Genomic DNA, 12,725 nt, shown 5'->3' with positions numbered 1-12,725 from the left:
ATATATATTTATATGATTTTTTTTTTTTTTTGCCAAATGCAAAATTTCTCATTTTCCTTGCCAGTCTGCTGAATGAGTGAATGTGTAAATAAATAATATTCTCCTTGGTTGTGTACATCTATGATTATGATTAGGAACTTTAAAGAGAACAAATCCCAAGTTAGAGTAATGGTCGTCTACAATGCACAAAGAGTATGATTCCCTAGGCTTGCTTGCATGTTACAGAAGCAACCCAGCTAAAAGGAAATCAACTTTTTTTGCTTGAACAGCAGCTTTTGTGGTTACTCGTTAGCAAAATAACAAACAATTTGTGCACAGATTTTAAAATCCACAATCTAACACCCAGATTTGAAGGGGAAAAAGGTACAAAGAATCACAAGAGGGAATGTTTCATCTTTGCTACACTGTCCTACAGACGTGGGTATGCTATTGGATCCATTATTGTAAATTTCTTACCTTGACCAGCCCACCAAAGGAGGACCCGCACAGGAGAGAGCCATCACCCAGGTAAATCCACAGCCAATTGCAGAATGGGTGGCAGTAAATTTAAAACTACCCATTGGTTTACAGACCACTATGTATCTCTCAATAGCTAAGACCACAAGAGACCATAGTGATACTTGACCTGTTGTAGACAAAGAACAAAACGAGCTGTGATGTGAAGCCAGTCACAAAGGGTAATTGAGGTAACAATAATTTGCACAGGGAAGATTAGCATATTTCTAAACTTTACCTCCAACCGTAGCAAAGAAACCTTCCATATCACAGCCTAAGGGTCCCATAGCAAAATAGCCCACCATAGAAGAGTAAATGGTGGCCGTGAATCCAAAGATGACCATGATCAATCCTGCTACCGCCAAGTTCACCAGAATATAGTTGAGAGGTTGCCGGAGCTTCTTGTTCTGAGCTGTGACCACCAGTGTCAGACCGTTGATTGGGAAGCCGGTGATGATCAGGAAGAACATGTACGCAGCTAATAATTTGAATTGCCATGGATCTGCCAAATAGTACTGTGGATACTCAAAAGGACTCCTCACCAGCCCCGTCCTGTTGTTCATGGGGATGTAGAAGTTCTTGCCTTCTGTGCCATTCTCCATCTTCTCAGGCTGTGATTTGAATTAGCAGAATAGAGTAAAACCTAAAGCTCCGTCTTTGCAGCTGTCTCTGCTCTCTTACTTCTTACATGGAGCCATGGTTATATACCCCTTAGGCACGTTATAAGAAGATGAGCTAAGAGGATCTGGGAATTCAGCCCATAATCTCTTGGTATAATCACTCGTTAATCAGTGATCTCTTTTTTTCAAGTTTTTAGGGCAAGTTTTGGAACCAGTGAGGTCACAGAATCGATTCCTAACATTGGGTTGAGGATAGAAAGATCTTTCAGGTTTGATCTTTTCTGTTTTTCTAGTCTGTTCTGTTTTTGATTTGGATCAACATTGATAAACACATTTTCCCTGGAAATATGTGTGCATACCAACTTAGTTAACTCTAATTCTGGTTTCGATTGCTTCGTCCAACCTCGGACATGAGGTTTGTAAACAATTTAAATCGAACAAAGCAAAACAACTTGTTGGTTATAACTTAAATGGAATTAAAGGTGAACCCTGTTTGACAACCCTGGGTCACTATCCATTTAGATGGGTAACAGCTAACAATTCCCAAATAGGATTTCACAGTACGGCTCTGTGTTCACTGTAAATCTGAATCTCTGAGTTGGTTTCCTTGAGGAACTAGAAGGCTAAGAAACAAGTTTTATATTAACATCCAAAGTGACAAAGTACAAAAGTAAGTAAAGTAAAAGAAACAAAGGGTATTAAATAACACAATTTCTAAAGTAAATGCAAGAAAAATATCAACTGTAAAACAGACTATGGAAAATAAGAAAACAAGCTTTAATGTCTGCTTTATCAGTAGGTCTAGAATTAGGCTACAGGAAGGAAGCATCCCAGAAAGGCTCTCTCAACAAATTGCTAAAGTATAAACCAATCACTGAAGACAGATTTTGGAACCGTTACTGTGTCAGACATGGGATTGTTGGCATTAGGTGATATGCATGCCAGGTTTTCTAAGACCTACTTCTGCTTTTGTCATTCACTTAGTCAAAGGGTGACCCAGGACTCTGAAGTAACTGGCATCCAGTCTCCATTTAGTACTCTATCCCAGTGAAACATGCAGCGTCAGCAGTGGACAGTGGTTCCAAACTGTTGAGAAGCAGGAATACTGTTACAGATTTTTCCTAATTTTCCCTCTTCACCAGCCACCAGGTGTTTTTGCATTAAACTACAAACAAACAAACCAACCAACCTAAATTCCAACAGATATGATACAAATTGTATATTTAGTATTCTGGGTTTTTTTATGCCTTGGTGGGCTTCTATTCCTCATTCCAACATCTTGAGACATAAAAAGTCAAAAGTGGTACATGTTCATCACTAACATAGCCTTCCCAGGTTGTTCCCTGAACAACCTGGGAAAGAACTCATGCATCTTGACATAAACCACTTATAATGGTGTAAAGCCTCCATCACGAGCATCCATCACCAGTCTGATCTCAACACCCTACAATGAAAGTCATCAATTCAGGACTGACAACTGAAAACGTCTAAAGAGCTCTGCTCAGAGACACTGAAAGCACAGTTCATCAAGCACATTATGTCAAATACCTAAATCAGTATGTTAACTTTAAAGAAGATGTCCATTTGCCTCCTAATTAAGCTCAGAGGATTATGGTGAGCTGGAAGATAAGGGATAGACAAAGGCATTTGAAAATTCAGCAATCAGTGCTGTGTGTGAACATTTTATTTATGAAATTTCTTGAAATAACATTACAGTTTGGATGCCAAAGCACAAACCATGATTACAATCAAACAATACAATTTAACATTCGATCTCTCATCAACAAAGAGAATACTCATAAAAAAGCCTGTAAGTACATTATATTTGTCCCAGTAATCGAATTAAGTTCTAATCAATTCCATTGCCGCTGGTATAAAAAATACTTTACCCATAGATGGAGACATCTTCTACAAAAATGACTTCATATTCTTTTCAGAGTGATGTATGTCAGCAATGTTATTTCTAATCTGTTTGTTTTGTTTTCTTTAGATCCCACAATGATGAGTTGCTTTTTGGAATCTCTTAGCCTACTTGATACTGTCAGGCAGTTTGTTTAACAGATATTACGTCTTACATTCTGACAGTAATGAGACCTATAGACTGAAATGGCAAAATTTTTTTATTAATTTTGAGTGCACTGATTTTTCCCTTTAGTGAATAACTCATGAAAGCAACAATATTTACTCAGGTTATCATTGTGTGATTTTGTTTGAAATGTGTCAAAAAAACAGAAACAGAAGAAATCTGCAAGTCTGCTTATTATCCTTACATGTCCCCTACTTAAACTGGTTAAAATTTACAATACTCTGGATAGGTGCACATTTATGTCTCACTGAACTCATTTTACACTCACAAGTTTTAATTAATACTTACTAAATCAAGTATCCTAAGTAGAAATTTCAATCAAGAAACAACATTTCATTTTACACACATTTTTAAAGCTACAGCTATCATAGGATGTGAAAAATCTAATTTATGGGAGTTGCAGAGAGCTGTGAAATGTCCGGGCTCATTGTAACTGGCTGTCATTAAAATGAGCATCTCTAGCCAATGGGCAGCTAATGCTTACCTTGAGCAGATGCAATTTGCAAATCAATCAACAAGAAAGTAGATTTCTGGTTTGTTTAATTGAATAAGAACATGATCCCTGTTTTCTGGCCTGAGGCAAACAGCTGAGCCGCTCCGGATCCTCTTGATTAGCATCAATTGGTTTACCATTAACAGGCGTAATGTACAAGCTAACAGTCAAATGTAATGGGATCCGGCTGCTTTAAACAAAGTGGAATTACGGACTTAAAAGGCCTGCTTCTAGTTTCCAGAAAAAATCATGCACATTTGTCTACACCCCTGGTAAAGATGTTCAAGAAGCTTTAAAATAGTTTAATTTTATTGTGGAAGCCTTATTTTATGCTAAAAGTTTTTAAGAAATGTAATTATTCATTGAAATATATGTATGCAGTGTTGAAAAACACTTATGTTATTTGGTTTTTCCATAAAATACTCTATTTTAACCTAGCATACATTGACTAGAGATGCTCGTTTTAATGACAGCCAGTTACAATAAGCCCGGACATTTCACAACTCTGCAAATTTTTCACATCCTATGATAGCTGTAGCTTTAAGTATGTAAAATGAAATTTTGTTTATATCTTGATCAAAATTTCTACTTAGGATACTTGATTTATTAATTAAGTACTTATTAAAACTTGTGAGTGGAAAATGAGTTCAGTGAGACATAAATGTGCACCTATCCCGAGTGTTGTAAATTCAACTGTAGGTAATAGCTATGCTAATTTAAATGAAAGTTTAATTTTCTGTTTTAACATCTTGCCCTTAACTTGAGGTAAGGGAGTTGCACAAAATAAATCTAAGGCCCACGAATGACTCACGTTTTGGATATCAATGGTCTTCTAATGAGCCAGATAAAATTACAAAGTTCACAATATATATGCTTATAAAAGGAAGACATAACTCCACCTGTCAATCAATCATTCCAGGGTGACCAATCGGCGGTCGCAATTTGTCCCGCAGCACACGGCCCCAATCTGGAGGAACTGAACTTCCGTCAACATTGCTGGAGTTTATCTTTGCTATATTAACAAGCTGCGGTCATAGAGAATTTGAGGAAAAAATAATAGGAAGTTATAGTCCAGTGTTGTCAGTGGGGAACATGCAATCCCGACAGTCATTATCCAGGGCGTGTAGAGGGCGGAATACAATTTATTACATTTACAAAACCCAAACGGAGTCTGGAATAACGCAAGAAATGGATCAAGGCCTGCAGCCAACCTCATGTCCATGCCAGCTGAGTGAAACTGTGACAGACGGGAACCATCACACGTTCGACTGCAGAAGGTAAGCATCCCTTTTTTGTCATAAGGACACTTATTGACGATCAAATTAAAGATCAATAAGTAAAGCTAATAATGTTTGATTGGTTTTATGTGTGAAATTCCAATGGTAAATGCGGTATTTACATTTAAGCAACTTTTTATGCTACGGGTTTTTTAAATGCATTTTCCTGAAGGCAGTTTTTCACAAGCCGGTATTATTTAAGTCATTACTCACCCATTTTATATGGGCGAAATGCGTCCAACACAGGTGCATCCAATGAGACTCTGTGCCCCTCATTCTCCCTCTGGCAGGAAAGACTTGGGCTAATTTCTCCGTTGTTTCCCGCAAATAACCTTAAAGACCTGATGTAGGACTTGTTGGGGAATTTTCTTGCTTGTCGTCTTTGCCTCAGTGTTGGCTGATAAGGCAAAAATGACTTAAAAATGTCGTGGGGGTAACACATTGTGTTTCACTACCACCTCCACTGCTCTACTTCATCGTGGGGACGGAAGTGGAGGGTTCAACTACCGGAAGTGACCGATTCCCATGGATTTTAAACCTAGTATTTAGTGAACTGAGTTGCACAAATGAATTTTAAAAATTCATGTATAGAATTATTAAATATTTCTATACATCGTTATGTCTTTGTATTAATGCTGAGCATCACAAAATTCACCTATGAATACCAATAAAAACTCACAAGTGCCCTAAGATTGTGCTATTTCATTTAAATTTGTCTGACCTGAAAACTAATTCAATATTTTCAATACAGTTATTAGAGTAACACAATGTATGCAAGAAATCCCTTAGCTAAAGCTTCTAATAGAATGCAGAAGAAATATATCCATTTCAATATTTTCTTGAAATACATAAAAAAATATATATTCAGAGCATTCAGCCAACAAACTTGCAACAGAAACTGTTTGAGTTTCTAATACCTATTTAAATAACTAGATTACTGCCTGGGGTTACCCGACCCGTCTCACGATGAATAAAGTTTGGGAGCACCTGAGGTAATCCCTTTACATGCAAGTCCTGTCTGTGGACATGTAATCTTACACCATTTGATGCTCAAAATCCCATTAAATCGTTACATTTTAAGAAAAATAAATACTGACTCAAACACTTTGATTCCGCTTAAATCTATAAGTGATTAAGATTTTAAAGAATTAATTTATTATCAACTAAACAGAAGGTTTTACATCTGTAGGTCTTTAAGTGCCCTTCATTTCGTCAAATTACATTAAGCAAGTCCTGACTTTTGGAGGCAAAGATTAAATTTATAGGTATAGGTTTATATTTATTATACCATGTGGATCTACATTTTTTTACACTGTACAAAATTGGAAAATTACTTTAAGACATCTCTATGAGCCCCTTGCTTTAAAAGAAACCAGCACTTTAGACATTCAATGAAGCAGGAGTATTCATGTAATTTTTATGCACTTAAAAATTATTTTGTATAAAAGTACATATATTTGAAACCACATATTCCTGTGCTACTGTGTGCTAAATTAATCTTTTGATAAAAAGCTAATTTAGCCAATGAAAAAAAGTTTACTTCTGGGTTGGTGCTGCCAGTTACTTAACATAAACCTCCCAAAAGAAAATCAAAGTTTTCTAACGATTTAAAAGAAACAGAAGCCTCAGATCAATTAAAAAATGTTGAGCAAATACATTTCAGGACTTCATTATTTGTTAAATTTATTGAATACATTTTTACAGACTTGAAGTGTAGAGTTTATAGTAAGCCCCTGTTCTTTGCAAAAGACCTTAAATTCAGTTTTCTTATGAAGAAAAATGATGCTGAAACCAACATTTAAATGAAAAAATGTGTATTGAGCTGGATTTTAATGAGATGTTGGCAACAATTTCCACTGAATTAACAAGATGTGTTCTAGTAAAGAGGAGCTGACCTGATCATTGACTAATTGCCAGTACTCATTTATAATTGGTACCTAATGAATAGCTCAGTAGCTTTTTATATGGTTCTTATGTAACAGATATATATTTTAAGTATTCAACAAAACATAATGGGGAATTTGGCAGTATGTGATGATTCAGTAATGTTGGTCTAGCTCATGGTTAAATAATCATTGCCTAATTAGTGGCTGAAGTAAGAAAACATCAGGATGAAATGGGATTTAGATTAAATTACAAAATTAAAATGTACATAAATGTTGACAAAACATAATCAGAAGTTTATCACTACATAATTGTTTGTTCATTGTACATGGAACTAAATTTAGTGAATGGCCCAAGTTTATTTTACCAAGTTACCAGATGCCTTTCATTTCTGCACAAACTGGACATTTATATAAACAATAATGATAATTAGTGACTTTTCATAGCAACAATTTTACTGTAGAGAAAATAGAAACATCAAATCCACCATAGTGACAATGAATGCCTGGAAAATTTCATTTGACAGCATTGTTTTATAACTAGCATTGGGATGTCCTTAAATTTAACTGTTTATTAACTGGATTCCATTTGATTGATTTCATTATTTTTGATAATATATTGCTGTGTTTGTTATTATTTGTTGCCATGAGATACTAACATAAAGTACATTACATTTTTGCATCATTCTAAGTGGGTGATAATCAGGGTTGTCTAAAATCTAGCTCTGTTTCTTCACTTACAGTAGCAACTAAACTTTATATAGTTGGATAAAATGTTATTTTTCATGTTTGAGATTCCTGTAAATAAGTTTTCTTTTCTTAGTTTGATAAATAAACTTGATCAACCAATAATGTATTGCTGTTGCAAAGAGAAAGTCTGTAACTAAAGATTTAATCCAAAAAAAAAAAAGAAGGGATATGCGTTATTGTTGTGCAAAGATTTATGGAAGTGCCCTGGATGCATTGACAGGAAGCCATCTGCCGCAGAGTTTCCACAAGAATGCCAATTCCCACAAGTGGGATTTCTGGACCAAGAAGCTTGCGCTTATCCGCTTAGCATCCAAAAATTGTCACTAGCAAGCTGTTAAACCAGAGGGGTTTGGCCCTTCCTAATCCTCAATCCTAACAAATTGGATTCACACCTTCTACGCAAGTCAGAGGTGATAAGTAGGTTGTCTAGGAGTCACTGTGCACGTTAGGGGTGACACCTGTCGTCTTTAATTCATGTGAAGTGATTACGTTCAGGCTGAATTGTTCACAGAAAAGAGGTCAACTCGCGTAACACTGAGGTCAAAGAGTGAATCGGTATTCTGTGGGGATTTTTTAAATTATTGACAATAAGACTTATTATACAGCCATTGTTGGTAGAATTTCTACATGAAATACTATAATACAAATCTTTAACTGTGTTGAATTTAGCATGTTTTCCCAGTGCATGTTTGCTTTCTTTTACATACCCTACATATCCTCAGGCTTTAATTTTGTAGTAGCTGTGTAATATGTTGGTGGCCTGTCTTGGCTGAGTATCACGCCCAACCCATCCTACTAGGGTTCTGTAGTGAAATGTACAAATTATCTTACAGAAGATATATACAGTATATGCATATATTTGAAAAGTCTCAATTTGGACAGACAATAATAATTTTTTACCTGTTTTTCACTACCAGTGAAACTGACCAAGCTAATGGCTTGTCAGAGTGGAGCCATATTCAAACGGCATTTCCTAAAATTACTGTCAAAATTTAGTTGAATGCTTCATACAAAATATATTTAAACTATTACCTTTGCTCAAGCTAGTTACTTAAAAAAATTGTTGAGTGTTCAGATTATTTTAGCCAATTGTTTTTTCAGTTAACGGCTAAAACTCACATAGCTTGAATATTTGGGGAAAACCAGTCAGTCATTTGGATGCACTGAACTATCAACTGCATCTAATGGCAGACATTTAAAATATTTTATGTATTACAATTGTTCACTTGCTGCACAGAGAATATTTTATTTTAAAATGTAGCCCTCCAAGTTGGGGGAAAAAAAATACAGATGAGCACATGATTTTCGTCAGTTTTGTTGGAGGATATTGAACTCGCCTGATCTTGAATTGAGCAGAGTTCTTCATGCGAACATGACATCTGTTCACAGGTTGCAGATAATGTTGACGTTACCTTCATTTGTCTGTGTAGGATTTGTGATTTTATTTCAGTAAAAAGGAACTCGGACCTCATACTGCTTTAACGGCATAGCTCGCAGAGGCAAATTTCCTTTGACAATCAATTCAGTTTGGCTTCAGATAACTAAAACAGGAAAATAAGTGAATAAAAACAGAGATTTTGAGTTTGTATAGGTCACATATACAAACTCAGCAGAGAGTTAAATAGATCAAAACAGGGTGAGCCTTCTCAGGACAGGGGTGGCCCAAATCTTCACTAAAGGTATTTGCAAAAAATAAAAAATAACAGTAAAGAAAACAAATATTGTGTCTTATTCAAAGACACTTTTTAATGTTTGTTTTTTTTAAGTTGGTGCTGATGTCCCCCCTTTAAACCTGCCCTTAATAATTGTACATGCTGTCAATATCAAAAACCACCACTGATGATGAGTATAATTTACTTATAACCAGGTAGTAGATACTTTCTGCTACTTTCTACTCTATAGAAAAAATGGAGGGCTTGAGGGTTGAACAGTCCAGTTAATGCTAGTTTTTCTGCTTGCAGTCATTATGCTTTGTTCATTTTCATAATCGGACTTGTGTAAATAAGAATACATATTACAGTACAGAATACCTTAATATGTGTTAAGGAATTCTATCTGGATAGATAGATAAATATGTGACATCTGTTGTAATGAGGATATCAGAGCTGAGCGCTAAATGAGATTTACATAAAAGCCTGAGCAAGGTGAGAAGTCCAAAAAAAGCTTAGATCACTGGGGTGCCATGCTACATGCTTTCAGTCGCGCATAAACAGCTAATTGGCATTAACTCTGTGCTTTGCAGCAACAAGTACTTAGCACACTTGTAGGGCCGAAGTGTGATGAAACTGTGACAGGAAGCAAACAAGAACTGCATCTAATCTTTTAGTCGGTCAGGAAGACACATAACAGTGATCTAGAACACCTTGTAATGCACAGAAATCAAGTACTGCAAATAGTTTTGTGTTTTAACAAATACACGACAAAAACTGTAAAATCGGTGGAAGCATCTAAACTTTATTTATAAATAGAAATCTCACTGGGGTAAATGTTAGTTATGAAAGAAAGAACAGCCATTCAAACAACTCTGCCTAAGAAATATTTTCAGTTGGAAAAAAATATGTGTTAACGAGAAAAGTGTTAAAGCCAATAATAGATACAGCTTTAAAGAATAAACAGCACAAATTACGTTTTCTGTGATCAGATCCGAAAAATGTCAGCGGGCACAAAATGAGATTAAAGTCTATGTCACCACATCAGCAATTTTGATTTTAATATGTTAAACACATAACCACACAAAAAAATGTCTATAAATAAATCTTGGTGGATGTTGCTGCAATTAATTTTGAAATAAATTGGTTTGTCTTGTGTAACAGGTAGGGACACTATTCTTGAAATAAATCTTAACTTGTAATAGCATTTTTGTGAAAACCACAGAAAACATAAAGAGAAGAAAACATTTTATGTGGATTCCCAGAAAACGGATCCACCATCCAGATGATAAGTCAGGTTGTTTAGGGTCTGCAGAAATAACTAAACGAACTAAAAGAGAAAGCAAATCAACTCTAAAGAAACCAAAACTATTGCAGTCAGAAGCTGTACTAGGACTAATTTAGACATACATGTAAATCAGTACTTTCCAGCGACTTTGAAATATTCAATTTAAAGTCAGCCACCATCAAACAATCCAGTTGTTGTTTGATGTTCTCGCATCAAGAACATTGAAGTGAGAGAAGTCTCTCAGGCCCTGCTGCTGTAGACTGACTGCTGACGTGATCAGTCCTGTTTAATCTCAGCCTTCACTGTGGCTTTGACAGTCGTGTAGCAAGGATTACTCCCTAATGCCTCCTTCTCACCTTTCCTATTCCTCTGTTATACCTTTTACCACATATGGATGTGCTGTGAGCATGCTCCGAAATAAAAAAGCTGAGTGCTGTTGCCATGCCTGGATTCCTATTGCATATTTTGAAGATAAACCAGATAAGTAAGGGGACTGATTTTTACCACCACAAAATGTCTTTGTGTGCTAAAACTCAAGGATTACTTTATTATAGCATTAAAGAAAGATCTGTGTTTTCCATTGTGGCTGAAGCGCCCTCTAGAGGCAAACTTTAACTCACTCAAGATTTCTAGAATAGAAATATAATAGAAAAACCTTCTATCACCCCACAATGGGGAATTTTTTTTCAACACATTTGTCAAAACGGTCAAAGAAATGCAATCATTTAATTCTTAATCAGTTAAACCCTATCTATTTACATTTAGTAAAAAATAAAAGGTTATTTATTATGTGCAGTCTTCTAGTAAATCAGACACAAACAGTTAACGATGCCCACAGATTTGGAGTATTATTTTTTTGTGATGGAATAAGCTCAAGAAAATCAGGGTATTTCTCTAAATGTTTTTATTGTTTTGTGTATGTGAGGCACACAGTTGTGTTTTAATAGTATACCTTCACTTAAACTCCATGAAACTTTATTTCAAAAATTGGAAGACATAATTTTTTTTTACTTATGAGGGGGACTATTTCTTTGTAAAACATTTAAATTTAGCATCTCCTTTTATCTAACAAGCGCATAAAAAAAACTGTTTCTGTATGTCTGTCTATATAAAATCGGATATATTTGCTGTTCAGTAACAGTTTGAGTTTTATTAGCACAGGAATGTCTCCAAAAGCTAAACTTTGTTCCTGTGTAGATGTGCCAACTGTAATCTTTCTTTTTACATCCCACTTGAAGTAATGGCTTCTTCCTCTCTGAGTGACTTCTCATCTCAGCTCTTATTGACGATTCTAACAATGTATTTTCACAGCAGCTTCATCCAGCATCTTCACTTTGATGCGTACATTTAGCCCCAAAACTCATCAATCTTCGGACCAACAAAGCCTTCCAAAACAATACATTCTAGTGTTATTAGATTGTGTGTAATTATTTGAACATGTTAATCTGGTATATTCAGGTATCTGGCAAGTCTGATTCATCCAAATTAATCTCTTTCTGAAAATGCATTTTCTCATGTTTTGTGTACCTTCAGGTTTAGAGACAAAGAAGGTGCCAGTAATTATATTGCATGATGCATTTATTAAAATATCATTTATGTCCAACCATTAACCAAAAAAGTTTTTTAATGCTCCACTCTATCCCAACATAACATATCCTGGAATGAAATGGATGTTTTGAAGTTTAGGATAAGAAAATGAGACAAACAAGGAATAAAAAAAAAGTTTTTTGAAATGTTGACTTGAAACCAAAAGTTTGCAGTTACAAAAATGAAAGAAACAATCTGAAAATAAACTTAAAACAATGAAATGAGAAACGAGTCGGTATGTAGCTCAATTATGGAAAGAAGAAACAACCCGACTGAGCTAAGCAGTAGTTTGTAATTAAATAACTATCAAACATTAAATAGGGCAGTTTTGCTTTATTTCATTTGAACAGACAAATTTCTGGATTTCTGTGTTTCAGATTTTATTCAAAATAGATGTATGATTTGGTAAGCAAAGCTCTGCTATGGTCAAGTGAAGGATCTTTTCATGGTATGGTGACCAAGAACAACAACTTAAATAAGAATGGCTACCCAAACAGGTTTACTACGTTAGTCCTTTTAGCTCAATTTTCCTCTCAGTATGTCACAAAAGCTCATCCAATAACTTTGTAAAAAATAAAATAAATATATATATATATA

At 35.2% G+C, this 12,725-nt stretch overlaps 1 protein-coding gene across 1 annotated transcript in view; it reads right to left on the bottom strand.

Annotated features, from left to right (window-relative positions):
- The window catches only part of LOC103464572 (green-sensitive opsin), a 4,515-nt gene extending 3,341 nt beyond the window's left edge, over positions 1-1,174 (bottom strand). The window contains 2 exon segments of the mRNA NM_001297460.1: positions 457-625; positions 734-1,174. Coding sequence (NP_001284389.1) covers positions 457-625; positions 734-1,097 — 533 coding nt within the window. The 5' untranslated portion in view covers positions 1,098-1,174.
- Between the last annotated feature and the right edge of the window lie 11,551 nt (positions 1,175-12,725).

The sequence above is a fragment of the Poecilia reticulata genome, linkage group LG5, assembly GCF_000633615.1.
Source record: "Poecilia reticulata strain Guanapo linkage group LG5, Guppy_female_1.0+MT, whole genome shotgun sequence".
NCBI lineage: Eukaryota > Metazoa > Chordata > Actinopteri > Cyprinodontiformes > Poeciliidae > Poecilia > Poecilia reticulata.
The sequence above is the reverse complement of the archived record's forward strand: the minus strand, read 5'-3'. Positions and strand labels throughout refer to the sequence as shown.